Raw genomic sequence first — 27,606 nt, forward strand, 5'->3', positions numbered from 1 at the left:
ACACTGATTACATATTCTCTTCCTTTTTGAGAGGGGCTGAAGCTCTGAAAATATATCCAAGGATGAATATTTTCAATTAAGTAAACTTGCTATATTGACAGTTTACAGAAGTATTACACGTTATTATTTTTAAATATAGAAAGTGAGACAGCTCATTTTTATCTCTTTTCCGCAGAGTTTAAAGTATGCTTCCCATCCTGTCTGATGCAGTGTGCGCATTACAAAAAGCAATGAGGTCCTTGTAATCATCTACAGCAAGACAGGATGCCCACTAAGACTGACAGTAAGTGTTAACCACACGATGTATTTTGGCCCATCTGTCTCTCAGAAACCACATGCAGGATTCTCTACAGAGAAAAAGCAGCCTGTGAAAGACAGATGTTTCAGAAATTCACCATGTGAAGTTACAGGTCCAGGAAACCCACATCACTTTTGCGTTCTTAAGCAAATGTGCACATTGTGCAAACGATTTCATTATAATACTATAAAATGAGAATTCTGCTGTGGGCTAAACGCCAAGCGCTGCAGGTACTGACACAAAACCTCAGTAAGGCTCTCGATGACTGAAGACCGAGTATTTGTCCACTTATGTCCCACACTGACAGTGTTTTGCACAGAAGCCAACTCCATCCTTAGCAACTTTTCATGACTCTACAACACTCTTTATTCCAAAGCACTTCAGTGCAGTCTCTTGTGACAAAAGAGTAACAGTCAGCCCATTCTTAGATAGGTCACTCCATCCTCTGCTTCTCTATGGCAAACAGCATTATTTCTACACAGTTCAGAAAGCACTGCCTTCCCAAAGACCACTCCCCACTGCCCTTATGATCTTGCTCTTGCACCTTTAGACATAGTAAGAAGAAAGTGTCAGGCAGAGAACGTTGCGTAAAAATAGTTTCTTCTGAGGAAATTAATGATTAAAGTGCATGAAAATATTTTAAGCCACAGGCTGAACCACCATCTTCAATGAAATGCACTTTAATACTGATAATGCCTTCAATTCTTCCAGCCACTATAAGAAGAACTACTCCTTTGAAGTTGGAAGCAAAGTTGCAATCCAGAAAGCCTGCTAAAGATTTCTGGTTTGTCCCTCTAGAGGCATCATCTCAGTTGCTGATAGCTGGGGCTGCAATAGTGACTGCTCCTCTGAAACAGCTGATCTCAGTTGTTTCTGTGGCATCCGTTTCCATGATCTTGTCTCTACAGCAGGAGACATAAAAAGAGCAGCCCTTTGTCAGCAGGAAGCTGACAAAGGGACCCAGTTTTTAGAAGAGTGCAGGTTTAGGGAAAACCCAACATACACCAGATAGTATTTTAAGTGTTGCAACCTCCCCAATCCTAGAAAACTGTTGTCTAGGAAGAACCTACGCTGGAAGACCAGGAAGCTGTATTTAAATCCAGCGGAGCTTCTGCCCAAACCTGCCAGGCTGAACAAAATATTTCTAGAGAAATGAACAGCTCTCCATTTTCCACACAGAATTGCTTCCCAGGTGTAACGAGGAAAGGAAATGTAATTGTCTCCGGTAGAATTTGACAAAGTTGCCAGTGTTAACGCCCTGATTTGTGCTCTACAAGTCCTGTGATTTTAACACTTGCAGTATGAATGGGCCTAAATTTTACCTTTCCTAGAAAAAGCACCATGCATTTGGGCTACTGAGTCAAAGGGAAGAACAGCCCTCGCTTTTCTCAGCAGCGTTTCCTGCCCATTTCTACCAGAGGTAAGTAGGAATGGCATCTCCTTCATTCTCATTATTTGTTGCCAAACTCTGACCAGATCCACACCTACTGTAATTCTTTATTTTCTCAGCTGAAAAGTGATGCTGCTGCTATTGAGGGATGCTGTGTGGAAGCAATTTCATGAGCAAGCTGGCCTGCCTAAAATTTCTGTTACCAAAGACATAATAACATGCCAAGAGCAGTTGCTGAGCAGGAAGCTAAAAGGATACTGAAGACTTTTCTTCATCATTTAATTTACCTTCTGGATTTATTTCTGAATCGCTGGTGTTTCCAGGGTCTTCCTTGAGAACTCCCACGTCCTTTGCCCAATTTGTCCATTTAATTTCCTCTACTCTGGAGAGACAAAATGTAACAGACTGATGCATGGAGCATAGCATTTCAATCCAGATCTCATTGTTCTGCAATATCCCAACCCAGCTCATCCTGCCAACACAATCCTAATGGTTTGGCTGTAGCAGCAACACCGTACAGAGCTTTTCTTTGAGTAAAGATGTTCTGTAGTCTAAGCTCCATGAGGTAAATATCCTCTCCCGCTGCATATTGTGTGCTGGTCTATGTTATTTCAAAATACTCCAGTTCCTCACAGGAAACATACTTAATACAAAGGAGGCTCCTAGTTCCACTTTCTATACGTGCTCCGTAACACCCTGGAGTTAGAGAAGTGCTGCCTGCAGCACTGTTGGTTGGGTGGAGAAAGGTTCATCTGCTCTCCCAGCCCCTATATGTGAAGAAGAGTGCTGCCCCCTCGTGTTGCATGCTCCTGAGCCAAGGGGCCACCAGCCTGCATCCCTCCACCGCAGCCTGCTCTGGGCACAGCTCGCAGCAGCAAAGAAAGCATCACTGCTGACACCCCGCTACTGTAGCCACTCGCGCAGATGTAGGTCAAACAGGACATCGTTTGGTGACAGCATGTCTTGGTGACAATGCTGGCGGCTCAACTAGTTCTGAAACTTCCACCACTGCAACCACCAACCGATTTGCATGTACCCAGGAACATGTGGTTGAGTCACTCTTGAGTCAGCGCAGAAATTCCCTGTGGTGGTTCTGAGTTACCAGCTTGTGAGTCATGGGAACCCGTCACTAGGCTGGAGTGGAAGGGGTAATGGTACATCTGTCTTACCTGAAACACCACCTCTCATCTTTCTTATTGAGGCCCACTGACACAAAGCAGCCAGATCTCCTCTTCCCACCCTGGCGCCACAGCCAGGCCTTCTCTATTTCTAGAATAGCAATCGCCCTCTGAAAGAAAAAGTCCATGTCAGAGAGAAAACAGAGCATACAGAGCCCAGTCCCGCTTTTCAATTAAATCCTCCCCAATCAGCAACTACTTTGACTCAGAAAATCACTTTGGAACACAATCCCAAAGTGCTCCTTAGCTTAATAGTACCAGTTAGTTACTCACTCTCTCAAGTTACTTATGCTCGTGGATCTGGGCTGGCTGGTAGCCATGCAAACAGCATGAGCTTTAAATACATCTAAAATGATGTTAGTATTTACCCCCAGAGTGGGAAATTTATGTAAAAGATAAGTTTATAGCTGAGGCTTAGGACAAAGACAGGCACTGTCATCTCCGATGTTATGAGACTCAAGTAGGAGTGTGGGCCACGACATAACTGCTGAGCAGCATCAAGTCTCACCTGCAGCTTCCAGACGCTTTTGCTATAACCAGAAATATCTGTGACAGTCTCGCTCATGAGTGCAATCAGCATGTTGAGCAGAAGAATGTAAGTGAGGATCACAAAGAGAAGCAGCAGGAGCATGACGAAGTATCTGAATCTGGCATGTTCCTGGAAATCCAGGTCGCCCATCCCAATAGTGATCTTGAAGAGCTCCAGGGAGACACTAAGCAGCCCACCATACATAGCATGGCTCCCAGTGCTCTCCAGCTGAGCAAGAGACTTGTTCTGAGAGACTGAAGGAGCATCCCCCATCAGCGTAACCAGAGCTATGAGAAAAACAGAATTTGAATCCTCCTCAGAAAGATTTACTTCTTGCAGCCCAGCCTACAACATAATGCTGAGTAAGTCCTTACCTGCAGCAAAGCCAAAGAGGAAGATCATATAAACCAAAAGGAAACGGAGCAGATCTCTCAGGATAGTCTGAAACACAAATCAGGAGGTGGTGCCATTCTTTATCTCACATGAAACTGCCAGGATTATCTCCTGTTCTCACACATCATAAACCAACCCCCAGTAACAATACTGAAAGCAAGTTGGAAAATGCTTTTATCCAGTTTAAGAAACTACTAATACATGTTAAATTACTTCCTCAGGTAAGCAGCATCATTGATAGCTTAATCTGAGAGTACTACATGAACTTATTTGTTGTTATGTTTGTATGAATAGGTTCTTTGAAACAACGACATCAGTTCCCCAGTATGGCTGTTCCCACATAGTTTCAGCACACACATCTCTCTCTTCCATCTCCACTGGGTTTCACACAAGTGGTGATCAGAATTCTTTCCCGGCACCTCATTTCACCTCTGCTTTCTCTTGCCTTTCTAGTCCCAGATTCCTCTGTGGACCTGGGAAACACTTCTCAGCCCAAGCTTAACAGTTCCAGGGCACTCGCATTGGTTTTGACTGCTAGTTTTGAGTTGGTTTATGACAAACCACTGTCAGCCGCTGTCACTTGCTATATTCAAAGATAACAAACTAGTAGTTTGCTGCAATTGTACTTCCTTGAAGACACTGATCTAATCTCCTGCAACACCTTTACTTCTATAGTCAGTACATCAATCCCATTTATGGTTCTCATGGTCCTGAAAGAAGAAAGGTAATTGCAGGACTTCTATTAGTTCCTCACACCCAAAACCTTTTCATACAAAGTTTTTTCCGAATACTGACCTTCTGTATCATGACACTGTAGATCCCAGTGCGTTGAAAGCCCCGAGTGTAATACAGCATGTTCACCCATCCCAAAAGCAGGGAGAACACCATCACCGCCACATAGTTCTCTGAACTTGCACCATACAGGACTGCTGACAGCAGCAATGAGAAAGCCTGGATGAAGCTGGAGAGAAACAGAATGAGTGACACAGTGACTTACCTCAACAAAGAGGCCCATTTGCAGATCTGTTCTGTTTTGCAAGGAAAAGCAAACATATTTTACGAGGCTACGTGGAGCATATGAAGTGGCAGTTAATCAGACACATAGTTTATATAAGCAAATCCTGTTATAACCAGACCCACAAACTGTTGCAGTTTTGTTATGAACTGGTTAATCTCACAGTATGGAAACTCCGAACTGCTTGATGTAACTGATATTAAATGGAAAAAAATGTTAACACTTATAAACACATGCACACATACATACATGCACACACATGCCTCTATACACATTTCTCCTCAGAAAACTGAGAAGTTATTTTCCTTTCAACCAATTCTGAGCCACAATGACCATATGATTAAGAACTTGAGCTCTTTTTCTAACAAGTGTATCTTAACTGTGGAATAACTGAGGGTCTGACCTTCACTGTGTTCTGCTACAAATCCAAGAACAGATTCTACCCAGCAAAGTTCGTTACAACAAAGAGTTATGACAAGATGCAGCAGGTAGAAGCAGCAAGCAGGGAAGGGATGGAAAGAGGAGACAGTGGCAGAGAAGAAGTCTTTCCTGCTCACCATCTCTCTAGTAATGCTAGGGCAACTTAGATGCACACAGCAGAGAACCAATGTCACCCATGCTTTCATTGTGCAAAAAACCTCAAGAGACATACATCAAGATCTCAATGCAGCTGTCAGAACACATAGTCTTCAGGGACTGGCGTCTCCTCCGCAAGTACAGACTCTAATAGAGAAAAATCAAGGGCAGCCATTCATCAAAAACACAGGGCATGCTAGAGAGTGATTCCTGCCTAGCACACCTAGCTCAGGGCAAAGGTTTGCTCCATAAGCTCCTCTTCATGCTTTCATTTTCAAGATCCCAAATTTCAGCTAGTCATCCTTCCAAGATGACAAAAAAGCCTCATTTATAAAGGGCAAGGATAAACAAGGGCTGAATCATCGCTCAGCCCAATGTCTTTATTAATAGACTGCATTAAATGCCAAGGATACATTTTAGTACCATAAATCACAGAAGTCTCTCATAATTATTGGCTGTTGTGAACCTATTCTTCCTCTTGCCCAGCAACCTAGCTTGTGCCACCCCATCACTGCTAGATCACGCTGACACTGTAAGTGTCTTGGAGCAGGATTCCCTCCTGCCATGCACTCATGCACATCCTGACATCAGGAGAACTCAAATCTATTGCCTCCAAGTCAGTGGTAGTTTCCTTTTTTCTTACAACGAAACCAGACAAGAGGTCCCCATACCTGTGCAAAGATTAGATAAATGCCTCCTAGCAAGATAATGATCAGTCCAGAGACCCACAGGAAGCCTCCAGCCGTGAACTCCACTGGAAATGAAGGCTGCAAGATAAAAACAAAAAAAACCCAAAGCACTGAAGCCAGGCAGAGATAGTGATGATAACCACTCCATGCCTTTTAAACTCAGCTCCATCCATTCAGGCCTTTCCAGATAAAAGAAGATTGGACCTACCTTTACCCGTAAGGGTTGATAGTATGCAATGGCTGTAAAGATGATCATGAATGACAAGTATGAGACAAAACTGAAGTAGAATCTCTTGGAAGCAAACGTTTCCCATTTTTGCTGAAGCAGTTTGTTCAGTGGCTCCAAAACCACCATCTTGTACCGATTCTGTGGAAAAACAAACAACAAAATGTACCCTTGTATCAACAGGAATGCAAATTCACCAGAGGACTGTCCTTTTCAGGGTTGGAGTTCAGTGGCTCCAACTAGGGTATCACCAAGGGTTTATTCAGTCAGGCCTTTCAGTATGAAAGAAATCAACCATCCCACAAGAAGTTACTTCTGCTTGGCTTCATCGAGGTGTTTGGACACACCCAGACTTAGGACAACCAAAGGATCAAAAATTTCTCTCATATTATAGATTATCAGAGGCATACCAAGCAGACTATAAATAATAAAAAATGCAAATACTTCCATCGTGCCTTTCTTTTCCAGAAAAATGATCATGTGAAACACCACATTAACTTGAAATTATTTGCACAATTATACAGCAACACTATAGAAAAGCAGAATAAAAACGTTGCTGTCTTTGAATTTTAGTAAAAGCACTCACCGGTGTGTCACTGCTGTATGCCAGAATCTCCAGCACAGAATTTTCCTCAAAGCTGTCTATAGAGGACAAGTCATAGAGAGACACGTGGATAGGTCCATAGGTCCACTCAGTGAACTTGCGTGACAGGTGCCTGTAGACTGGGTCTTTGATCTCTCTTTGGATGATGTGCTTGAAGATCTGAAGAGAAAAATGTGTATGTAATGAAGATGTAGAATGACACAAGCATGCCCAAATCACCTTCAAATACAGGATGCCTGACTTTCTGCATTATACACTTTGATATCTCCAAACACCAGACTATCTGGCTAAAAGCAGGCAATCTAACTACACCTTGTACCAGCTCTTCCAGGAGTAGAACCAGTTTTGGTCCAGACCAGCTGTATTGGCTGGGACAGAGCCACAGCAGCCAGCTGAGACTCTGTAGGACACTAACTGGAGTGGCCTGGAGGTGGCCTTCCTTGTTGTGTCCTGTGGCACTGCCACTGTCAGCAGCATTACTATGAGTTGGGTGCAAGATGCTCCTACATCAAACCCCACTGCTACACTAAGGATGTATGCTCCAGTCTTCCTTGTTTCTCAGCAACCCCAGGGATTCCCTCTGGTTGATTGTACCTCCACTTTGCCTGTCTTGGCAGCAAGCTGCAGAGGATTTAATCCATCATAATTCACTATCTCCTCCAGTTTCCACGTTGGATCAACCTTCACACCTGCCTTCAAGATCTCAATGTATGTTGTGCTCACAAACTTGGTGTTCTCCTCAGTGTCATCAGCAATCATCACCAGGGCATGGAGGACTGTGTTGCCCTGTGTATCCTGCTCCTGGAGCCTGGCTTTCTGGTGTGGATTGTTTAGAAGATATTCCACCACCTCAAGCTGGTTGGTACAAGCAGCCAAGGAGAGGGGAAGTTCACCTGAAGAGATTAGGACAGTATTTGGAGGGGAAGCAGAAAAGGGCAGAAAAAAATTAAAGAAAGAAAAAAGGCCATTATAGGAAAATATATTTAGCTACAGTTTTACGACTGGAACACAGAACAAATTCTTTCTCAGTATCTCAAGATTCAGAAAGGGTTTTGCAGTAAACAACTACTCCTTGTTTCTGAGGGCAGCTGAAACACTTTCCCAGATCCCTAATTTGGCTAAACTAACCAAGTATGTGTCTCTGTCTGAAGCCTCTCAGATGGGATTAAATAGGTAAAACCAAAGATGATGGCAAATGCTCACTGGACACCTCAGTCTGTGAAAGGATCCTGCCATTCAAGTAAGTCAAGAGCTTGATTACAGGACAGTGGTGATGGCAACCCACACACAGAGGGGTGAACCCAACTGAGAATTAGCGGCATCACATACAGTAAGGCAATAAAAAAAGCAAAGGAACATGTTCCACACTGACTCACCAAAATAAAAGTAAACTCCTTCTTTCTTTTTCCTGAAGAATTCACCATGGGCTCTGGCATGGACATCAGCTCCATTCTCTACCAGAAGTTTCACTAAATCTAGGCTCCTTTTCTCTATGGCAATATGGAGTGCTGTCTGGCCTAAGGAAACAGTAAAACCTATCACTTGGTGCCACTGTCAGAGGGAACAGACAAAGGACTCTTCAGCAAAACGCCATTTCAACAATCACTGTACGTTCTGCACAGCAATCCTGCAGCCTCAGCATTGGGCAAGGATGGGTGGCCATTGAAGACTTTCAACAGCATTCATTGCAAAAGCACGTTGCAAACACTGAGGCAGAGGACAAGCCCCAAGACTATCAGAAATTCAACATGAGACCCGCAATTACCCCTGCCTGGCACTAAGATCCCAAGCAGGTATGAGGGGATAAAGACAACCATACATGTACACGACTATGCTGCATATCTGCTATTAAAAGGATAACCCAACCAGCAGGATTCATTCTTTAATAGCGATACACTATTTTTTTTTCAATTTTAGATGTGCTTTTGAAGCTTTCCAAAGCAAATATTCTCATATTCCTCAGTTATTAAATGTCTATCATTTCTGTTTTATAGACTGAGAACAAAGTTGCAGAAGTGAAGCATGTAATTCAGGGCTGAAGACGACACAGACCAGAATCAGAAATCAGGACTAAAAAGTGAGTAGGCTCTTACTGGAACTGTACCAGAACTCTGCATAAGCTCCAGTTCCCCTCATTTTCCTTGTATCTGCACATCCCACCTGTCTAATGGGGAGGCTGCTTTGACACAGCATCAGAACAGAAATCTTACCTCTGTAGTAACAATCAGAGCATGCCACATTGACAAGTGGCCTGGGATTCTGTGTCTTTTGGTCTATTTCCAGCAAAAGTGGGATTGTGTCATTCTTTCCATTTTTTAAGTTCAACAGGGCTTTCATTAAGCAGGTCTTCCCAGTCTTTGCATCTAGTAGAAAAAGAGTATCGAATGGGTTGTGCATGTGCTTTGCACACATCTGCATTACCCGACTCAGTGTGCCCAGAATTTAACTGTCACTGTAGAATCAAATACAATAATTTTAAAGGCCTTTCTCAGTTTTTTTAGTCTGCAGTAGAGGCAAAAGCCTTAGGATATATATCATTAATGGCATTGTCCATCCTCAGACGGACATTAGAAAAATAAAAAAAATAAACAGAGGGCTGGAGAAAGCAAAAAATGACAAGCAGGTTCCCCTGCTTCTCTCCTACATTAACAAGTGCTGCCTCTGCTAACCCTGTTTATGGCGTATTGAACGGGAATCTACCTGTGTATTCAGAATTGGTGAGAAATTTGGAGCTCCTCCTAAGGTACTCAAGTAAACCATCCAGTGCCTCAGGGCTGCCCCTTGAGACCGCGCTGAAGAGCCTGTCTCTGTCAAAGCGATTTGGGTCCTTTTGGCTACGGAAGAAATGCAAAGCGTTAAGAAGTTCTGGTGAGAAGAAGAGTCTGCAATAAGTTCTAGTGGGACGGTGTAAGAAAGGAGGGAGGCAGAAAAGTTTGTCAGAAAAAAACCCAGTATTTTATTTTTGAGTCAAGGGAAAAGGAGAGACAGTTATTTCCCAGAATTCTCTTAAGTGGCTGCTCTTTCCATCAGCTGGAGCTCTTCCCAGATCCAGTCTGATGTGCAACCCTGGAATGCATCCAGAGCACAAAGACGGAGAAGCCCAAGATAGCTGCAGGACCAGTCAGTCCCATCACATGGTGCGAAGCACTCTGTGAGCTGGTTTACACCCCTCCCTGGCAAGAACAGTTCAGTTGCACAGGGCTCCATGCTAAGCTGCTCTTACACCCAACTTGGCTTATTCAGTGTTAGTTCAGATACACCCCAAACACACCACAACACACACCATACACATTCCCTCTGAGTGCAGAAGGAAAGGGCTAATATGTCCCTTTTCTGCTTTTAATTACCTCCCACCAGATACCTGTAATATTCCTACATTGCCGCTTTTAGTTTAGACTTGGTAAATTCTGTAGGCCCCTACCAGCAGGGATCAGCACAGACCAACAGGGATCGCACCCCTGTCAAATACCCAACAGTTACTCACTTGCTGACAAGTCCTGGCCGATAGTTCAGATTAATCTTGACTTTAGGAGGAAAGTCACTGCTCTCCTTCTGATAAGGTGTCTCCAGGGGCCGTGGCTCTCCTTTCTTTCCATGTCCTGATCTTTCTTCCTTTTTACTAGATGCAGGTTTATCTTCCTGGACACTGTCATCTGTTTCTAGCAATCCTATCAACCTGTTCCTCTGACCTGGGCCCGGCTGCCCATTTGTGAAGTTATCCATTTCTAGTAGAGATGGTCTTGCAGATCACCAAAGATGTTCTCCCCACTGGGATACTAAACCTGCAAGGGAGAGGGAGAATTAACACAAGTTGTCACAAACCTAGAATGTATTTGGTGCAGCACAGAGAGAGGAAAGCATGTTTCCAGGTCCAGCGTTCCTACAGTTGACTACGGGTCCCTTGAGAGAGAGATTCAGTAAAACTCTGCACAGTAGGAGTATTTGAATAAACGATCAAGACCTCTAAATAGGGAACCACTGGTGAAGAAAAGTTCAGAAGCAGTTCATGAAATACAGACAACTTGTCTGCAGAATATCGGAACCCCCTTTGTGAGATGACCTCACCTGTTGGCAGCAGCACAGGCTCCTTACATAAAAGGGAAAGAAAGTGGATCTTTAGGAGGCTACGATCATTGTTCTTGTCTCAGTGCAGCCAACGCAGGCTAGTCACCAAGGGGCCAGGAAGATAACATTAACTGTAGGCCTGCTTTGGAACAGAGTGATAAGTTTGTTCATGTTCTCTGTTGGTAAGCATTACACTATTTCTACAGGGAAAACATATGCGCAAATGACGCATTGTCCCCCCCCCATTCTCGCATTTCATCCTGGGGCAAAAAGAGTGGGATCTCCCCAGTGTTTGGAGCTGTTGGCTATCCATGTGAGCACAGGCTTTGAACTTCCAGCTCCACAGCACAGGCACACACCCCAGCTGCCATGGGGACACTCGCAGCCCTCAGAGCCTGAACAGAGCACAGCTCTCCCAAGATCTGCTGTACAAAGAGCATCAGGGTTATCAGAGCACCCAGCCAGCCCACTTCTCTTATCTCATGTCATGTACTCCTTTTTTAACTCTTTTGAGACATCTCCTCATATATCTGGGTACATCTCAGATCCACACCCAACACAAGCTATCTGTGGTCAGCATACGACTGCAGATTCACACACTGTTTGTGAGGCAGGAAGGAAACATCCATGATTACCAACCTGAAGCAGAGCTTTTCTTAATAACCCCGTCTTATTCACATGTACTCCCTCCAAATGGTTAACAGGTTTTCTCTGAAGAGAAATCTCCCTTGCTGGGACTACAGTCTGACTCCATAGCCTGTACCAGCAAAGAGGTAAATTGACACAGCATAAGCATTCTGGCTTAGATTAGGATGTGGAGAAACAGAATTCTAGGCAGAAAACAGCCACCAAACATCTTTATGCAGCTCACAGCCAGAAATCCAAGGGGTGATTTTAAGACGAACCATTATGATAATTCAGCCACTCAGTTTAGTCTGCACTTGAATGACAAACATTCCTCTGCACACGCAGGCATGCACCCTATAATCCCATTTCAGACTTATTTCCTCCCCCAAAACACTTACTGGTACATTTGCTGATCCTTTAGAGGGCTATTTGTACTTCCATAACAGTTTGCTTGTGCTTTTCTGTCTTCCTTTCCCCAAAATCATTTCTCAGCTGCAGTTTCCATCTCTCCACAGCGCCCGAGTTATTTATTGTCAGGCTTGTACAGACAGACTGTCTGGTTTAAAAGCAAGAGCAAAATGGTCCTATAAAAAAGGACCCTATGATGTATACATTCACTTTGTGTGTCCCTAGGCAACACAGAGAGCACTCTCTGTTTGCCAACTCAACTTTCACTTCTCAAGAACTGAGTTGTTTGTTTCTGCGACTTTACCAAACCATTGAGTAGCGCAGCACAAAAAGCCCTGCTGTCAAAGGAGGAAGAGCACAGCACTTACCCCAAGTTCCTGCAAGCTCCACCCAAGAACTGATCTGACAAGGAGTCCCAACGAATCCTTCAGAGGGTAAATAATCTCTCAGTAAAAGCCCTGCTGTCAAAGGAGGAAGAGCACAGCACTTACCCCAAGTTGCTGCAAGCTCCACCCAAGAACTGATCTGACAAGGAGTCCCAACGGATCCTTCAGAGGGCAAATAATCTCTCAGTAGAAACCAATTCAAATACCAACAAGTGTTAATAAGCACGAAAGCAGAGTCCAAGTTATTTACATCCATGGGTGAGAGTCCTCCTCTTCTGCAGAGAAGACCACACTCATATTAGCAGTCTATTAATGGCACGTCGAACTCCTACTTGGTGGTGGTCCATGAGAAAATCCAAGCTGCCTGTGAGAAAGAATAACCACGGATTGTTATGCACTCAACTGTGTAGCTTTCTGCAAAGTGAAGAAGGGCTTGCACTGGAAATGACTAGATAGATTTCTCAGTAAAAGGGAGAGCCAATGAGTGCACTGCTCTTATATGGGAAAGCTGGCTGGCTATTGCAAATTTATAATGCTTAACCCCTGCCTGTACGTATGGAGGCGACATCTCGCTTCCAGAAACAGCCTGCTCAGATCTCAAGGGAGGCGGCTGATTCGACCCTGACAGTGCTACAGACCATGGTTTAGTGGTGAGGTTTGTCACAAGGCTCCCTCCGCCCCAGGACAAGCAAGTATGCATTGAAATATCTGAGGTCAACTGTTTCTGTGGGAAGCCAGTTCTCCTCACACTTCACACACCCCGGTTACAAGGCAGCGCAAACCATATGAAATAATAAACTCGCCAGAACATTACCCTACAAAGTACACAGTGTCAGCTGCTCATCACAAGCACCGGAGACTGCACAAAGCAGCCCCAGCTCCAAAACACTTAGGCCACTGGTTACTTAATTTGCCATTAGTGCCCATTTCCTAATGGGTGGTTCTCCAAAGGAACGCAGGTCCTGGAGAGGTGTGGAGGTTCTGGAAGCACGGACTGACCATCCCCACAACTGACTGCAGTTAATACCGTGCACACACACTAATACCCCTTCACTCACCAAACAGGACACCTGGGAAACAGAGGACATCAGCCCACGCCACGTGTCTTAGTTTTTTCTCTCCCACTCCAAGCAGAACTGAGACCTGAGGAGGCAGCGTGATCATTATTTCCCACAGCATCAACGAAGGATGACATTCAGCACCCACAGTCTCAACAGCCTTCCCCAGTGCAATGTTGCTGCCTAAAGCAATCCTCATCTGACGGGACCACAGGATGATGTGGGGCTTCCTGGAATGCGGCCGCCACCCACCGAAACATTCCCAGATGGCTCCTACTTTGAGTCAGATGCAGGCTGTGAGAAGACCTTCCTATAAATACATCCATTAAATGGCAGGGTGCCTTTTCCTCTTTCATGGTTTTGCATGAGATCACAAACTTATTCCTCAGATTCCTGTGTTTCAAAATTAAGCTGATATAGGAACAACTCCAAGCTACTTATTCTTTCCAGGCTGAATGATTTATTAGGACCCACAGAGTAACATATAAACATATGTAGATAAATGCATGACCAGATCTCATCTCTCACCTCTCCTTGTTCCAGCCTCTTACCGATTTAGTACAGTTTGCTTTTGTCATGTTTCGTTTAATTTACTGTGATATCAACAGACATAGATTCAGGCCCCGGGAGCTGAGCTCAGACTTACGGGTTTAAATCCTCTTGGGCTTTTCCCCCAGCTTTCATGGGAGTCAGCTCACCATTCCAGCCGAGGAATGAAATCAGCCCACAAAAAGCACACCATAACAGAGTTCTTTCTGCGCATCTGGTTTTAATAGCTTACACAGAGGAAAGAGAATGTGCAGCTTGCTGGGAAAGGAATCGCTGCCAGCTGAGAGGTCACCACAGCAAAACAGAAACATAGAGCTGCTGGGGGAACACAGGAACTTTGGTATGCAGACACACATGCGCACATGCCTTCACGGAGAGTACACTAGGGTAAACACTTGCACTTCCATTTCAGAGAAGGGAGAAGCAAGGCAGAAAAAAGCCATGAGATCTGCCCAAATTCACACTTGCCAGTGACAGTGTTCCGAGGTCAGTAATGGGATTATGTCACTGCTGAGCACTAGCCAGCTGAGCTGCTTATGATGCTTAACAAGCATCTTGCCACCAAATTTTAAAATCCTGGTCGCTCACAGGACTCAGGAGAAAGCCATCCAAAGCAGCACACACAGAGAACAACAGAAGCAATTTAATTATGGCTATGTGCCAGCCTCAGTTTTCAAAAGCAACGTGTGATCCTCTTGCCTTTTGAGGCTTTTATTTGGGGGAACAAGGAGGAATCTTGCAATTGCTCAGTACTTATTTTGCTGATGCAAATGAGTCTGATGGCATTAAGTTTCTCCTGACAGGAGACACATATTCTGTGGAAACCTTAAATCCATGATCAGAGAAGTCAAACTCTTTAACTACTAAGTGAAATTTTCAGTCAAATCAATAATTTTCATAATATTATAAAATATTTTCATAATTATAATTATAGATGATACATGAAGAAGCACCGTAATTCATGGCAGGAAAGCAACGATGGGAACCTGCTACAACAGAAGGCAAAAGGGAGCATGAGGAAGATCACTTTCTGAAAAGATGGAAACAAGCACATTTCCCAAAATATGTATTCTCTGTTCACCTCAGTACACATTTTTACCAAATACTGAAAAATACAGTAGTCTCACAATTAATATGATGTCTTCTGTATGCTGTAAACAGAAGATCAAAGTCACTTACATGTGTCTGTAATTTAATTACAGCATTGATCTGTAGCCATTCTAAGGGGCAGCAGCTCAAAAATCATCTTCACAGGAGGAGGAAGCCTGTAATGACAGCACACGAGGGTGGACCATTAATGTTTTCTCCAGAACAACAGGTAGGCCAGCACTTCATTCAAACCTCACAAAAGCCACATGGCTAAAAGAGAGAAAGTGTTTCTTTTAAAGGTGTAGTTTCACACATAGGAAAATATCAAGTATTTTGCAAGGCCAGACTTTTTTTTCTTTCTTTCATGTAACTGTTATGTAAAACCTACACTGAAGGGATGAATTTTAGCAGCTTCATTTGTTAGTGACACAGATGGAGTTCTATTCCTCTGGAGACACCAGCCAGCACCCATTCTAAAATCCAAATATTCTTAAATATAATTCCTTGTCAGAACTTGTCCGATAGTCCTGGGGACTCAATTAATTTACATGACAGTATTTCTGTAACTACTAGTCCTACATCGTATTATTTAAAGGCTCCTATGTATACACTTCTCAGGAACCATCCACTTCTCTTACTCCTTAAATGGAAGTATCTTTCTCCTTGACGTATCCTTTCTGTAGGATTACAGCCTGAAGGAATGCTCCACTGACAATCAAACAGCAGCAGAATACGAAACCCAACGGTGTTACCAAACACCATTTCTGTGGAGAAACACTGACATCCAGTGGCCACTCCCTAAACCTGAATTGCTGCTGCTTCTGGCAACAGCCTCTATGGGAAATTCTTCAAAAATAGCGAAAAGGACTTGCAAACGTACACTTGTGAGAATGCTAGTCATTCGCTTAATGTTTGTATGAAACAGTTAACAGAAACGTGTTTAATTTAAAAACTCAAGTTCCAAAGAAGGCTGGTTTTGATGATGCAGGGATGTTCCGTAAATACAAAATTATGCAGCCAAGGATCTTTGACCACAGCTACCACGCAATGCCTTTGGACCTGCAGACAAGGCTGCAACAATACCCAATGTATTCCCAATGTGCGTCTGCCTCAACTCTCACTCTCCCCATACGATTATGTTCTGGGGCAGCTGCTACCACAGCAAAACACTAAACAACTCAAAACCTGAGCATAACAGGGTTATCTCATTTTGCCTTCTTAAACCAGACAGTACTTTTTTTAGAAGCACAGAAGACAAAACCCCTGAAATCTTGGAATCTTTTAAGAGAGAACAGACTGGAAATTAAGTGAAGCTGTGAGAAAAAGCACAAAGGCCAGTCACAAAGCTCAAGTTGCAGCAGGATTAAAAGATGTTATCAGAATCTGTTGTCAATATGGAGGCATTGGGATTATTCTATTTTAATAGCACATAGATTCGGGCTAAAGCCTATTAAATTCTCATTTATTTTAGTTATGAATAGTTGGCTCCAAGTAGATTGGATTGAGGTACACCACAGTGTAAGAAAAACAAATGTATCTTATCATTCATATTGCCTCATACCTTTTTTGCTTGTAACTTCTTCAGCATAAACATTATGCAAATTCATATTTACATTTCCTTGCAATTTATATGAATTTCCGTAATTCACATCATTTAAGATAAATTGCAAATATTTCTCTTTATTAATGACAAAATTCCTGGCAGTCATCTATTGCACCTAGTGACTGCCACCCCGCTGTGAGCTGGGGATGAGCGGCTTGGCAGGACAAGCGCAAGTCCCACACAAGAGTCCCCATGTCCTCTCAGGGAACAGAGCACCCAGGGCAGCGCTGCCACACAACAGCACCTGGGGATTTCACTCCTCCTGCTCTGGCTTTAAGGAAGCACCGTTCTTGTGCCATTACTAGTAAGCCAAACGCAGAACTAATTTAACTTTCAGCACAAGCCTCACTTAAGCAAATCTTCCTAACGGGCTGGGGAAAAGAGAGATTCACACTCTCAGCTCAGGCTGCCTGAACAAGGCCTGAGCTGCTCCCCACCATCACAGAATGCCTCAACACTCCCCCCTCTGCCTGCTGATTACCTCAGTGCAAGGTCAGGCTGAAGTGGGCTCCGCATATGGCTCCGCTTGCGGACCATCCACAACAGGAAGACCAGAACGACCAGCAGAAGCAAAGGTTCAACATAGGTTTGGCTTGGGCTGAATAAAGTCGCACTGGGAAGCTGGTGCAGACCCACTCAGCCAGCTACACATCGCCTTCCCAGGATCCCAGCTAGTTTTTCCATGGAACAAATCATCAGCAGAAAAAGGTTAAGTGCTGTAAATTTATTCAGCGCCCTATCTCCTCTGGACTATAAATCTACACACTACTCAAAGTGGAGCTATCAGATGCCCCATCTGAAGTGACAGGATCAGAGAATGGTTGGGGCTGGAAGGGACCTCTAGAGATCACCTTGCCCAGCCCTCCTACTCAGCCAAGGCCACCCAGGGCTGGTTGTCCAGAACCACATCCAGACAGCTTTTGAGTATTTTCAAGAAGAAATCTGCACAACCCCTCCAGGCAACCTGCCTGAGTAGCTAAACTGGAAAAAACAAGACCTGGCTAAGTGGCTAAACTGGAAAAAGTGTAAAATCAAGGCAAGGTAAAAGCAATTGCAGGAAAACTCGATCTCAGGGAAGTATGTCTTATGGCAGAAACAGCAATTGTTTACAGAACTCCACATTTCTGCTAGCACAGCTAGACACAGCAGACAAGGAAACAAGCCCTGCTGCTGAAAATAAACTTATGGTTCTAACCACCAAATCCACACTGAAGTTCCAACATGCAGTTTTCTATGAAAACAGCAGTGGAACCTTCTGGCCATGAAGGTAGCCATACCAAGAATGCATTGCTAATACAAGCACACATTCTGTGTTGTTAAATTGAAAGCTGAAATTCAAGAGGAATGAACTTTCACAGCAACACTACATTGGACCAAAAAAGTCAACCCAATGGTGCATAATACATGCCCATCAGCAAAAAGTGCACCAGCACAGAAACACGGTGCACACAGATGCCAATGTTCCCATTTCAAGTTAAGCAGCTGTCAGAATTCAACAGACTTTGGCAGCCATGAGTCTTACAACCTGGGCAAGGTTCTGTGAAACTGCACCTGCTTACAGTCACCACCAGAGTTAACTAAACCACTGTAACCCCACCCCTTCGGGCAAGTTTCCTTTGCCCACCCCTTAAAAAACATAAACCCCCCCCCCAAACCACCAAGGCTTTAGTAGAAACTCCCCAACTTTTCACATTGTTTATATCACTTTTACTTAAACCAAATCAGTAGATTGTTCTACTGCTCAGTCATGCACCGCCATTCCATGTTTCACTACAGCCAGGGTAGTAAGGCAGCCTGCCCTGCACCAGCAGCAATTCTCACTGAACTACCCCCCCCCCCCCCCCCCCCCCCAGATCACATTCCATGTAGTTCAGCCAGACACCCCACATCCTTTTGGGAAGCGTACCTTGAACAGGCTGTCACTGGAATAACCATTTTCCCCACTTAAAAATATACACAAGCACTCATGTTTGCTTGTGTAGCCCCCCCAAAGCACCCTGAAGCTCAATTCTCACTGCAGTGTCAGGCAACAAAACCATTCACTCATCTCTCAACCACAGTCATTACACACACCACCACTTCCCACCTTGCAGCACACCCCACCCCACTCTAACAACAGTCATACGACCTTTAGTTGGTGATGACTCTGGGACCTTTCAAAGAACTATCCTTCCCTGAAACAAAGTTGCATTAAACTCTAGGAAGAAAAAATAACATGGTATTAGTGCTTAAATTAAGACTTTAATCCAGAGGTTTCATCCACAAGGTCCTCATTATACATGCAAAGAGGCTTAAACTGCCAAGGAACAAAGCTAAAGTAAACACGTCACTTAAAATACACTGGTTTTACTAGCTTGAACTGAGACAGACTACAAGTTGTCATGTGCAACAGAAAACTTTATTAGCATTTCAACAGACAGTCATTCAGCAGTTACTGAGGCTTGCATTAACTTTGCATTTAACTTAAGACATTAAAGAACTACAGTGCAAACACAAGAGCTATTGGCCATCTTGTGGTTGAGCAAGATGCACAATAACTTAACAGCCACCCCTCAGGCGCAGCACAAGATGAAGGGTGGATTCCTTCTGGATGTTGTAGTCAGACAGGGTGCGGCCATCTTCTAGCTGCTTGCCAGCGAAGATCAACCTCTGCTGATCTGGGGGAATGCCTTCCTTGTCCTGGATTTTGGCCTTCACATTCTCAATGGTGTCACTGGGCTCAACCTCAAGAGTGATTGTCTTGCCTGTCAGGGTCTTCACAAAGATCTGCATGCCACCTCTCAAACGCAGCACAAGGTGAAGGGTAGATTCCTTCTGGATGTTGTAGTCAGACAGGGTGCGGCCATCTTCCAGCTGCTTGCCAGCGAAGATCAACCTCTGCTGATCTGGGGGAATGCCTTCCTTGTCCTGGATTTTGGCCTTCACATTCTCAATGGTGTCACTGGGCTCAACCTCGAGAGTGATTGTCTTGCCAGTCAGGGTCTTCACAAAGATCTGCATGCCACCTCTCAAACGCAGCACAAGATGAAGGGTGGATTCCTTCTGGATGTTGTAGTCAGACAGGGTGCGGCCATCTTCTAGCTGCTTGCCAGCGAAGATCAACCTCTGCTGATCTGGGGGAATGCCTTCCTTGTCCTGGATTTTGGCCTTCACATTCTCAATGGTGTCACTGGGCTCAACCTCGAGGGTGATTGTCTTGCCTGTCAGGGTCTTCACAAAGATCTGCATGCCACCTCTCAAACGCAGCACAAGGTGAAGGGTAGATTCCTTCTGGATGTTGTAGTCAGACAGGGTGCGGCCATCTTCCAGCTGCTTGCCAGCAAAGATCAACCTCTGCTGATCTGGGGGAATGCCTTCCTTGTCCTGGATTTTGGCCTTCACATTCTCAATGGTGTCACTGGGCTCAACCTCAAGGGTTATGGTCTTGCCAGTCAGGGTCTTCACAAAGATCTGCATGTTTAACTGCAAAACATACATAACTTTCAGTTTTAGCTACTTAGTCAAGAACAGTCTGTAATTATTTTCAATAAAGAAATCGCTGCTGCTATTTTGCACTATATAAATACCGGTTGGAACTTTCCTTTTAATTAAAATTTTCTACCACCATTTCTCAGCTGTTTACTTTTGACTAATTAAACTTCGTTTTGAGTGTCGGAATACGAAGTTCCCTAACAGCCTCTCCGCACGCCGCCCCCCAGCACGGCAGCCTGCCGCACCGCTGCCGCGGGAGCTCCCGGGGGCGAATGGCGGCGGCAGCGCCGCACTGCTCGCCCCAAGCGGTGACTCAGCAGCCTGCTTCCGGGGGAGACCGGCACCGCCTCCGCCATTTTCATCACGAACCTAGTCTTTCTCGTAAAGAACCAATTTTATTTTTTTGTAACTTCTCCTCAATTCTGAACAACATGGTTCAGAGTAAGACTAGACCCTGCGCAATTCCCTCCCCCCCGGTTCCTTCCCCCCCCCCCCACCAAAAAGACCACCCGACAAGCACCCACTACCACCCAGAGAGATAATTGTTTTTCTCCACCTTCCTGCCCAGAAAAATTGTCCTGTTTTTTTTTTCCCCCCTTCCAACCCCCAAACTCCCCCACCGCTCCACTCACGTCTCCGGCCCTGATCGCCGACTCGCCAGAAGCTCCGCACTGCCCCGCTCCAGCTGTGCTCTACTGAGTGACGCAGCCCCACCGCTATTTATAGGGTTATCGGCCAACAGTCCCCGCCCTCATACACTGACGTGTTCATCCGCCTGCCAAAGTAGTCCCAAGTAAAAGACCACTGCTATGAAAAACACTCGCCTTTTTGTCTCTCCAATCTCTCTTCCAGGGGCAAAGGGGTCCTGGAGCCTTAGTGTGGGACCTCAGACTCCTAAAAATCTGGAAATTTCTGAGGGCGCGGGTGGATCTGGAAGTGCCGTGAAACGGTCAGTAGAAAGACCGGGAAGTTGGGCATTGATTGGTGCAGCAGTAAGGACAGGGGGCGTTGATTGGTTGATCCGGGGGGGGGAGGGGGAAGCTAGAGAAGGGTGAGGGGGGCGGTTGTAAGGAAAGCTCTGGAAGATTCGGGTACTGCTCGGCGCTGATTGGTGCACGGTGAGGTCAGCGCTGTTGCTAGGGCGGAGCCGCCTTGCGGAGGCAGATTTCGGCGGGGAGGGGGCCGTGGGCACACGGGCTATCGCTGCCGCCCTGATGGCGGGAGGGGCTGCTGAGGGAGAGGTGTGCGGGGTGCCGCCGGCCTGGGGGTGATGGGACCGGGGCGCTTTTCTTAGCCCCTGTGTTAGCCCTGGGCAACGCTGAGGGAATAGCCTGGTGTGGATAGGGGGACGAGTGCTCCGAAGTGAGAGGGGTTACCTTTTTTTGTTGACCCACAGAGGTACCAGCACATCTGAGTGACCCCATTCCCTGGGGTGGTGTGAAGCATTTATGGCAGGGTCTGGAATAGGCTGTAGGGCCAGTCCTGTCTGTGGCTGTAAGGAAAAGCCAGGAAGAGCAGAAGTGAGTTAGAAAAACTGGGAAAAAGATGTTATTTAGAAATGTGGCAGGTGCTGGTGATTCCTGGTGTGTGAGGCTTGCTGCAGGCTGAGTGTTCCCCTTGCCATGCATCCCTTTGAACCAATTTCAGCCGGCTGACGATTCTTTTAAGTGAGGTTACAAAACAACCCCTGTGATGAAATGCTGACATTTGACATTCAAATAGCTGTTTACTTGCCTTTGGAACAGGAAGCATTGATCAGGTTATGGAGCAACTTCCTTCTGTGAACTGAATGTGGAAATGTGCATTGTATTGATTAAGCTGCATTATACCTTCTAGAGTGGCTCCTAACTCATATTATATTGAGTACACAAAATCAAGAAAGGTTTTTATTTTATGTGGTAGTGTTTTATCTGCTGCTAGCTCCTTCAGTGAAGCCAGACGAACTTGCTGTTAAATCCTCCACTCACAAAACAGAAGCACATATATAAATGGCAGGATTCAGTATAGAGCTACCCTATTTCCCCCTTAAAAACAAAACAAGCAAAAAAAACCCCAACACCACCACCCTTTTGCTTTCCTTTTTCCTAACAGGGCTTGTGTCTGCTACCACCTCCTAGTTTACAGTAAAAAGGAAATAAGTCATCCCAACAGTAATTATTTGCAATGTGGGAACAGGAAGAGAGGAAAATGGTAACTGGAAAGTTCAGAGACAGCTCCGTGACAATAACCGACCTTGGAAATATTATTGAGCTACATAAATTTAGGACAAAGGGCAGATTTAGGCAATACCACATTTGTTTTCTTTGTGCTGCCAGCTTTGCTCAGTGTTTTCTAATAGGTTCGTTTTGTTTGCCTGGTGCCAGGGTGACTAAATGTTTGCTCCAAGGCTGGCCCATGTATACTGTATATCCCAGGCACTGCTCCAGGAACCATGTCCCCCAGCCGAACAATACCATGGACTCCTGAGAGGAAGGCCACAAGTAACTAGTATTTACAAATATGAAAGACCATGTCTGTTAGGCTGGAGATTAACCATGGGCTAATCTAAAGACTGGCCTGTGTTTGAGCACATCAGACTTGTATTAAGGATTTTAGTGTGCATGTCTTTTTCATGTCCCTTTAGATGGAGAAGGAGAAATTTCTGTAATTTTTTCTTCCTTTCTGTGTAAACCAGAAAACACAGGAGCCCTCCCTAGTTTTTTTTCTAAGTATGGCTAAATCCAATGACTAATCTTCTTTCACTATTGTTGTTTGGTTTGTGTTTATTCAAGTCAACACATCAGAATAAAGTCCCAACAAGATGGGTCTACCATGGGTAGTTCGTTAAATACCTTGTTAATGGCTCCTGAAAAATTCATTCTTTAGGGAAATGACGTTACCCAAAGCAAGCAGGCAATGTGCTGACATTGAATGCAGACTCCATTTTAAAAACAATTACGGATTAAATTCATCCATTCCGTGCAAAAAGCCTCATTATTTTCCTCAGTTATCCCTCTGTCAAAAGAGATAAACAAAAGAGTTAGGCTTTGTGCACACAACTCCAGGGCCTAGCAGAATTAAACTAATCTCCATAGCCTATGGCAAGGTACTCTGTGCTAGCCACCATTAGCATTTTGCAGCCTCCCACTGATTGGATTAATTGAATTCTCCTTACTATTAATCTGCGATAGCCATCTACATGCCTGTACAGAGCCCACCTCTTGTTTTGGGGAAGTGGAGGGTGTGCTGAATACTGAGGGCTTCTTAAATACCTCTTTTCTTGACCCTTGGCTTTTTCTGTGTGGTAAACTCGTGCCCTGAATGTTACACACTTCATATCAGCTCTTTCTCTAGTAGCTTTTGGTGAATAAAAATCATCAAGCAGCTGACTGTGAACTGTATATAAATAAATGCAAAGCTGAAAAAACAGAAACCTCTATCTTGTGACTGGCTTGACTGCACAGGTGGTTCCAGCCTTTGCCAGGGCATGGGGCCTGCAGTTGGGAACACGTATTTCTTTCCAAGTGCTTTCAAAAGTAGGTCATTGGGCAGTTGTACAAAGCAACCTACTTTCAGAAGAGAAGAATCTGGGGTCAAAGAAATGTTTCCAATGAACCTGTACATTCTAGAACACAAGCTGGGTCTGGTTTTTTTATGTACACTAATGTCCTAGCAACAGCATATCACTTCTACGTGACCAATGTCAAATGAAGCAATCTGTTTATCTTTATTTACCAGGGTTTAACTTGGGACAGCCAGCCAGTCAGGTGATTTGAGTATGTGTAGCAAGTTCAGTACTGTTCCTTTGTTCAGATAAAAATAGGGCTATTTGCCACAGGGAAAAAATAATGTATATTCCTATCATAATATTACTCTTACCTACCTCAGGTCTCTCTCACTGTGTATGACACAGCATAATAATATTTACCTATTTACAGTTGTGGAGATAAATATTTCTCCCCAAACCTGTAAAACTGCAATGAGGCCCAGTCTTTGCTGAAGTTCCAACCACAAGACAAACAGAGCTGTGGCATGTTAGTGCTTGTCCTCCTACTGCCAAGCTCAAGGGTTACAAAAATAGTGAGTCACAATTACAGTCAACCTCGCAGTACTTTGAATATTATGAGACTACCAAAAAAAGACAACTATCTTGAGTTTTGTTTTTTAAGCCTTATGCTAAAAATATCTTGAATAAGCAAAGTTTATAATAAGCTACCAACTTCAGGAGCTGAAAGCTTAAACAAAACAAATAGATACCCAGATTTGTGGTAAAAAGAGGAAAATGAACTATACTCCTCTGTCTACCTGTTTAAAGCGTATTTTGACTTCACAGGACACATGGGATACAGCTTTAAGATCTGTGCTGCCACAATAAACAGGCTTGGTCTCATCTTTCTCTGTAGGTCTAGATGACCCAGAGGAAGGTGTGGCAATTCATGATGCTTCTGATGTAAGGACACTTCTAAAGGGCGTTTTATAAAGACGCCATCAGCCTAAAATCACAGGTTTGTGTCTGCATGTTATGCCAGTGAAAGCAACGATTAATATCTAGGTCTATTCTAAAAATTACTTGTCTGCATCTTTTCAGTCTGCCTCCTGCCTGTGAGTCTTTTGGATCTGATCCAAGCTGCACTGCAGCGAAGGAGTTCTCTTTGTTCACATCCTCTCTGCTGTGTCTGAGCCGAGTTAGCATGTGGTTTCTGGGGTGAGGTTTTCAGCAGGACAGCAAAGCAGCACCCTGAAAAACCAAAAGACAGAAGAAATAAGTCCTAAAATGCTGTTAATCATTATTAATATGTTTCAACAGAACCTCTCTAACAGTGAACAAACCCAAATACTGTCAAGGCCATTCTGCACAGCCTCTGTCTGTTGGTTCAGATGTGATACCTCCTGTATTTTGTCGTCAGATCCAGCTGGGATCCCCTGACAGTGAAGAGAATGTCCATAATGCTTCCCCCTCCACCATAGTTAAGACTAAAATCATGACATTTTTCTCCCGTGCACAAACTATGTAGTTTTAACTACCTCAGTTCTTATAAGTGTGGTGTTAGCTATTTCTAACTATTTCTAGTTCCCTGTGTATTGGATGAAAAGCATCCACATTTCCTAATTCTCTTTGACCCACAAACACGTAGCTGCTTTCAGGGCTGCTTTTGCGATGAAAATGCCCCTACAGACAGAATCTCAATGTGGGCTGCAAGCCAGGTCTGCAGAGCTGAGTCATTGTTATACAAGCAGAGCTGAGATGGCACAGAAAAACACCTTTGTACTTTAACATTAAAACACGTCAGCTGTTGAACTTCAAGTATCACAAGACACCTAAAGAGAACAGTGATTTACTGGATTTTTCTCTTGTCCATCCCATCATCTTTCTGAATAATTCTTCCTTCTCCATTTTGTCTCAGAAGCTTAGGAGCAAAGCATTCTTCATCAAACCATTGGCTTCTACTAAAGTTCAGCAAACATTTAATCAGATTTGGAAGTAATCATGTACCAGTGAAAGCTGTTAACTCTTTGGGCACTGGGAAACACCTTGCTGCCCAGGTACACTGACAATACAGCATGCAACCACTGAAATTCAGGGCTTGCAGTCAGAGTACCAGGGAAATTTATCATCAGCCAGAGACCCATTATAAAGCTCTTGAATAACTGTTTATGTGAGACCCAGTTTTGAGCTTTAAAAGTCCTTTGAAATAAAATATGAAACAAATGAAAAAGGAGGAAGAATTTCTTGACTATAGCCTTCTGAAACAAAGCTGAATTTTGTTCTTCCATTTTGTCTTCCAGTTCTTTATCCTGAAGCATCATAGGGGAACAGAATTTAGCTTCTCAAAATGCTTTCTACATTTAAAATATGCTGACCTAAGTGTGGAGGGGCACAGAGCATGCTAGATTTGCAGATGTTAAATGGACTGCGTACTCACTCCATTTTTCTCAGTGGAACTGTTTTTTTGAGAGTGTACAAGTGCTAGTGTCTTCTGTCTTGCAGAGAGGAGGCCATTTGTGTGAACTGATCACTAACAAGCTCCTAAAACATGTTCTGCCTTTCAGTTTAGCGCAGTTAACTCTTTTTAGAAATGGACAGGCCATGTAGGCTGAAACTGCTGCTGGCCGTACCCCACACTGAAGGCAAATTAATCCACACTGCAAACTGCACAGGCTTGGTTTCAGTTTGTGGTCTCCAGTTTCCCCTTGGTGACTTTTCCTCCCCCAAATATAAGGTGACTAACATGAAATCTAGTGTGACTAAAGGTCTGGGAGTGGCTCAGATCAAGAGCTACAGATGAACATGCTGGCATGGGCCAGAATTTGTCACATACAGTGCAGTAAAATGGTCCCATTAGGATGAGTAACCAGTAGAGAGGTTCGCATGAGGAATAACAGGAAATGGTAACTCAGTACCCTTTCCTGTCATCAGAGAAGAGAGGTGCTGAGCCACAGGATTGTTATGCGAGTCCTGGTATGTGCCATCTCAGGAGGCTGCCTACACACTGTAGGCGTGTATTTTTAAAGCTGTTTTCCAGTCCAGAGAGTGCTGATAGCCGTTTCATCACAGTCCAGCTGCTTTGCTGCATTCCTGGCTGAGATATGACCTGTCGGTGCCTCTTCTACCCCCCAACAGACTGTCAGCTCGCTTATTTAGATCTTTCCTGGTTCCCCTTCTTGAGAAGAGCAAGACATTAAATCCTATTGCAAATACAAATTCTGGATTGTAACTCAAACAAAATAAATTTCCAGTCCTGCAACACTAGGCACAAAGAGTCATCCTTCGAGGGACTTTTTTTTTTTTTTGTCCCCAACCAAAGGTGATTTGGACACCTAAAAGTTTTTTATTTCTCCCCTGCATTGAACAGTTTTACTTGAGAAATAGCATTGTCTTTCAGATGTTCGAGAATAACCTTTTCTAAGATATTTACTACTAGAGAGATGTTTTCAGATTTTCTTGAGATTTTTTTTTTAAGATAATGTAGTATCTTGATTGTTTTCATTTTTAAGAGTGGTGACAGAATTTGTGAAAAGTTGTCTAGTGGGAACCACATTAGAACCCATTTCTCTGCAAGGCTGCCATAGTGATTTCAAACCTCAGGAAGGGCCAAAGACGCTTCTGAAGGTACATCTGGATACGCTTGCCATGTTGGTAAACAGCAGTCTCGTTTCTAAATGCAGGTGGGTGCATGGCAGAGATGTGAAGCAATATACTTTAATAGCGCCTCCGGTCTGCAAAGCACCTTGACATCCTTCAATACATGAGGCACCATGTGTTTATAATTACAGCAAGAACCTCATGCTAATTCTTGTGGATAACTGGCATGTTTACCATTACGCGGTATTTTACAAGCAAGAGGTGAGCCCGCTTTCCTTTGGGCAAACCGGCACGGGGCGTGAATTCTCCGTGACTTCCCGTTTTGCTCGCTCACGCTGCCCACCGCCCCTCCGCCCTCCCCGTTACAGCAGGCAGGCGGGGCCGATGCC

The 27,606-nt window shown here is 44.3% G+C and overlaps 2 protein-coding genes across 14 annotated transcripts; both read right to left on the minus strand.

The window, feature by feature from the left end:
* Positions 1-69: 69 nt before the first annotated feature.
* LOC104629975 (transient receptor potential cation channel subfamily V member 2) lies at positions 70-13,615 on the minus strand. Of its 13 annotated transcripts, none has more exons than XM_075771171.1 (18): positions 12,490-12,877; positions 11,989-12,174; positions 11,603-11,720; positions 10,383-10,680; positions 9,599-9,732; positions 9,109-9,261; positions 8,275-8,415; positions 7,493-7,791; positions 6,881-7,057; positions 6,277-6,435; positions 6,051-6,146; positions 5,456-5,526; positions 4,584-4,749; positions 3,770-3,836; positions 3,375-3,682; positions 2,858-2,976; positions 1,976-2,070; positions 70-1,200 (listed from the first exon to the last, which is right to left on the minus strand). In XM_075771171.1, exons 4-18 carry the CDS (start codon positions 10,619-10,621, stop codon positions 1,070-1,072), a joined length of 2,355 nt encoding a protein of 784 aa, XP_075627286.1. In that variant the 5' UTR covers positions 10,622-10,680; positions 11,603-11,720; positions 11,989-12,174; positions 12,490-12,877; the 3' UTR covers positions 70-1,069. The 13 variants fall into 13 exon arrangements, with proteins under 13 accessions (XP_075627286.1, XP_075627288.1, XP_075627290.1 ...); XM_075771173.1 differs by lacking the exon at positions 11,989-12,174 and adding an exon at positions 13,443-13,615 and having other exon boundaries at positions 641-1,200; positions 12,490-12,748; XM_075771175.1 differs by lacking the exon at positions 12,490-12,877 and adding an exon at positions 12,367-12,456 and having other exon boundaries at positions 641-1,200; positions 11,989-12,146.
* A 5,444-nt stretch (positions 13,616-19,059) lies between these two features.
* On the minus strand, positions 19,060-23,143 carry UBB (ubiquitin B). Its single transcript, XM_075771222.1, has 3 exons — positions 22,986-23,143; positions 20,787-21,646; positions 19,060-20,145 (listed from the first exon to the last, which is right to left on the minus strand). Exon 3 carries the CDS (start codon positions 20,137-20,139, stop codon positions 19,222-19,224), a length of 918 nt encoding a protein of 305 aa, XP_075627337.1. The 5' UTR covers positions 20,140-20,145; positions 20,787-21,646; positions 22,986-23,143; the 3' UTR covers positions 19,060-19,221.
* Positions 23,144-27,606: the final 4,463 nt, after the last annotated feature.

Source organism: Balearica regulorum, chromosome 19 (genome assembly GCF_011004875.1).
Source record: "Balearica regulorum gibbericeps isolate bBalReg1 chromosome 19, bBalReg1.pri, whole genome shotgun sequence".
Lineage (NCBI taxonomy): Eukaryota > Metazoa > Chordata > Aves > Gruiformes > Gruidae > Balearica > Balearica regulorum.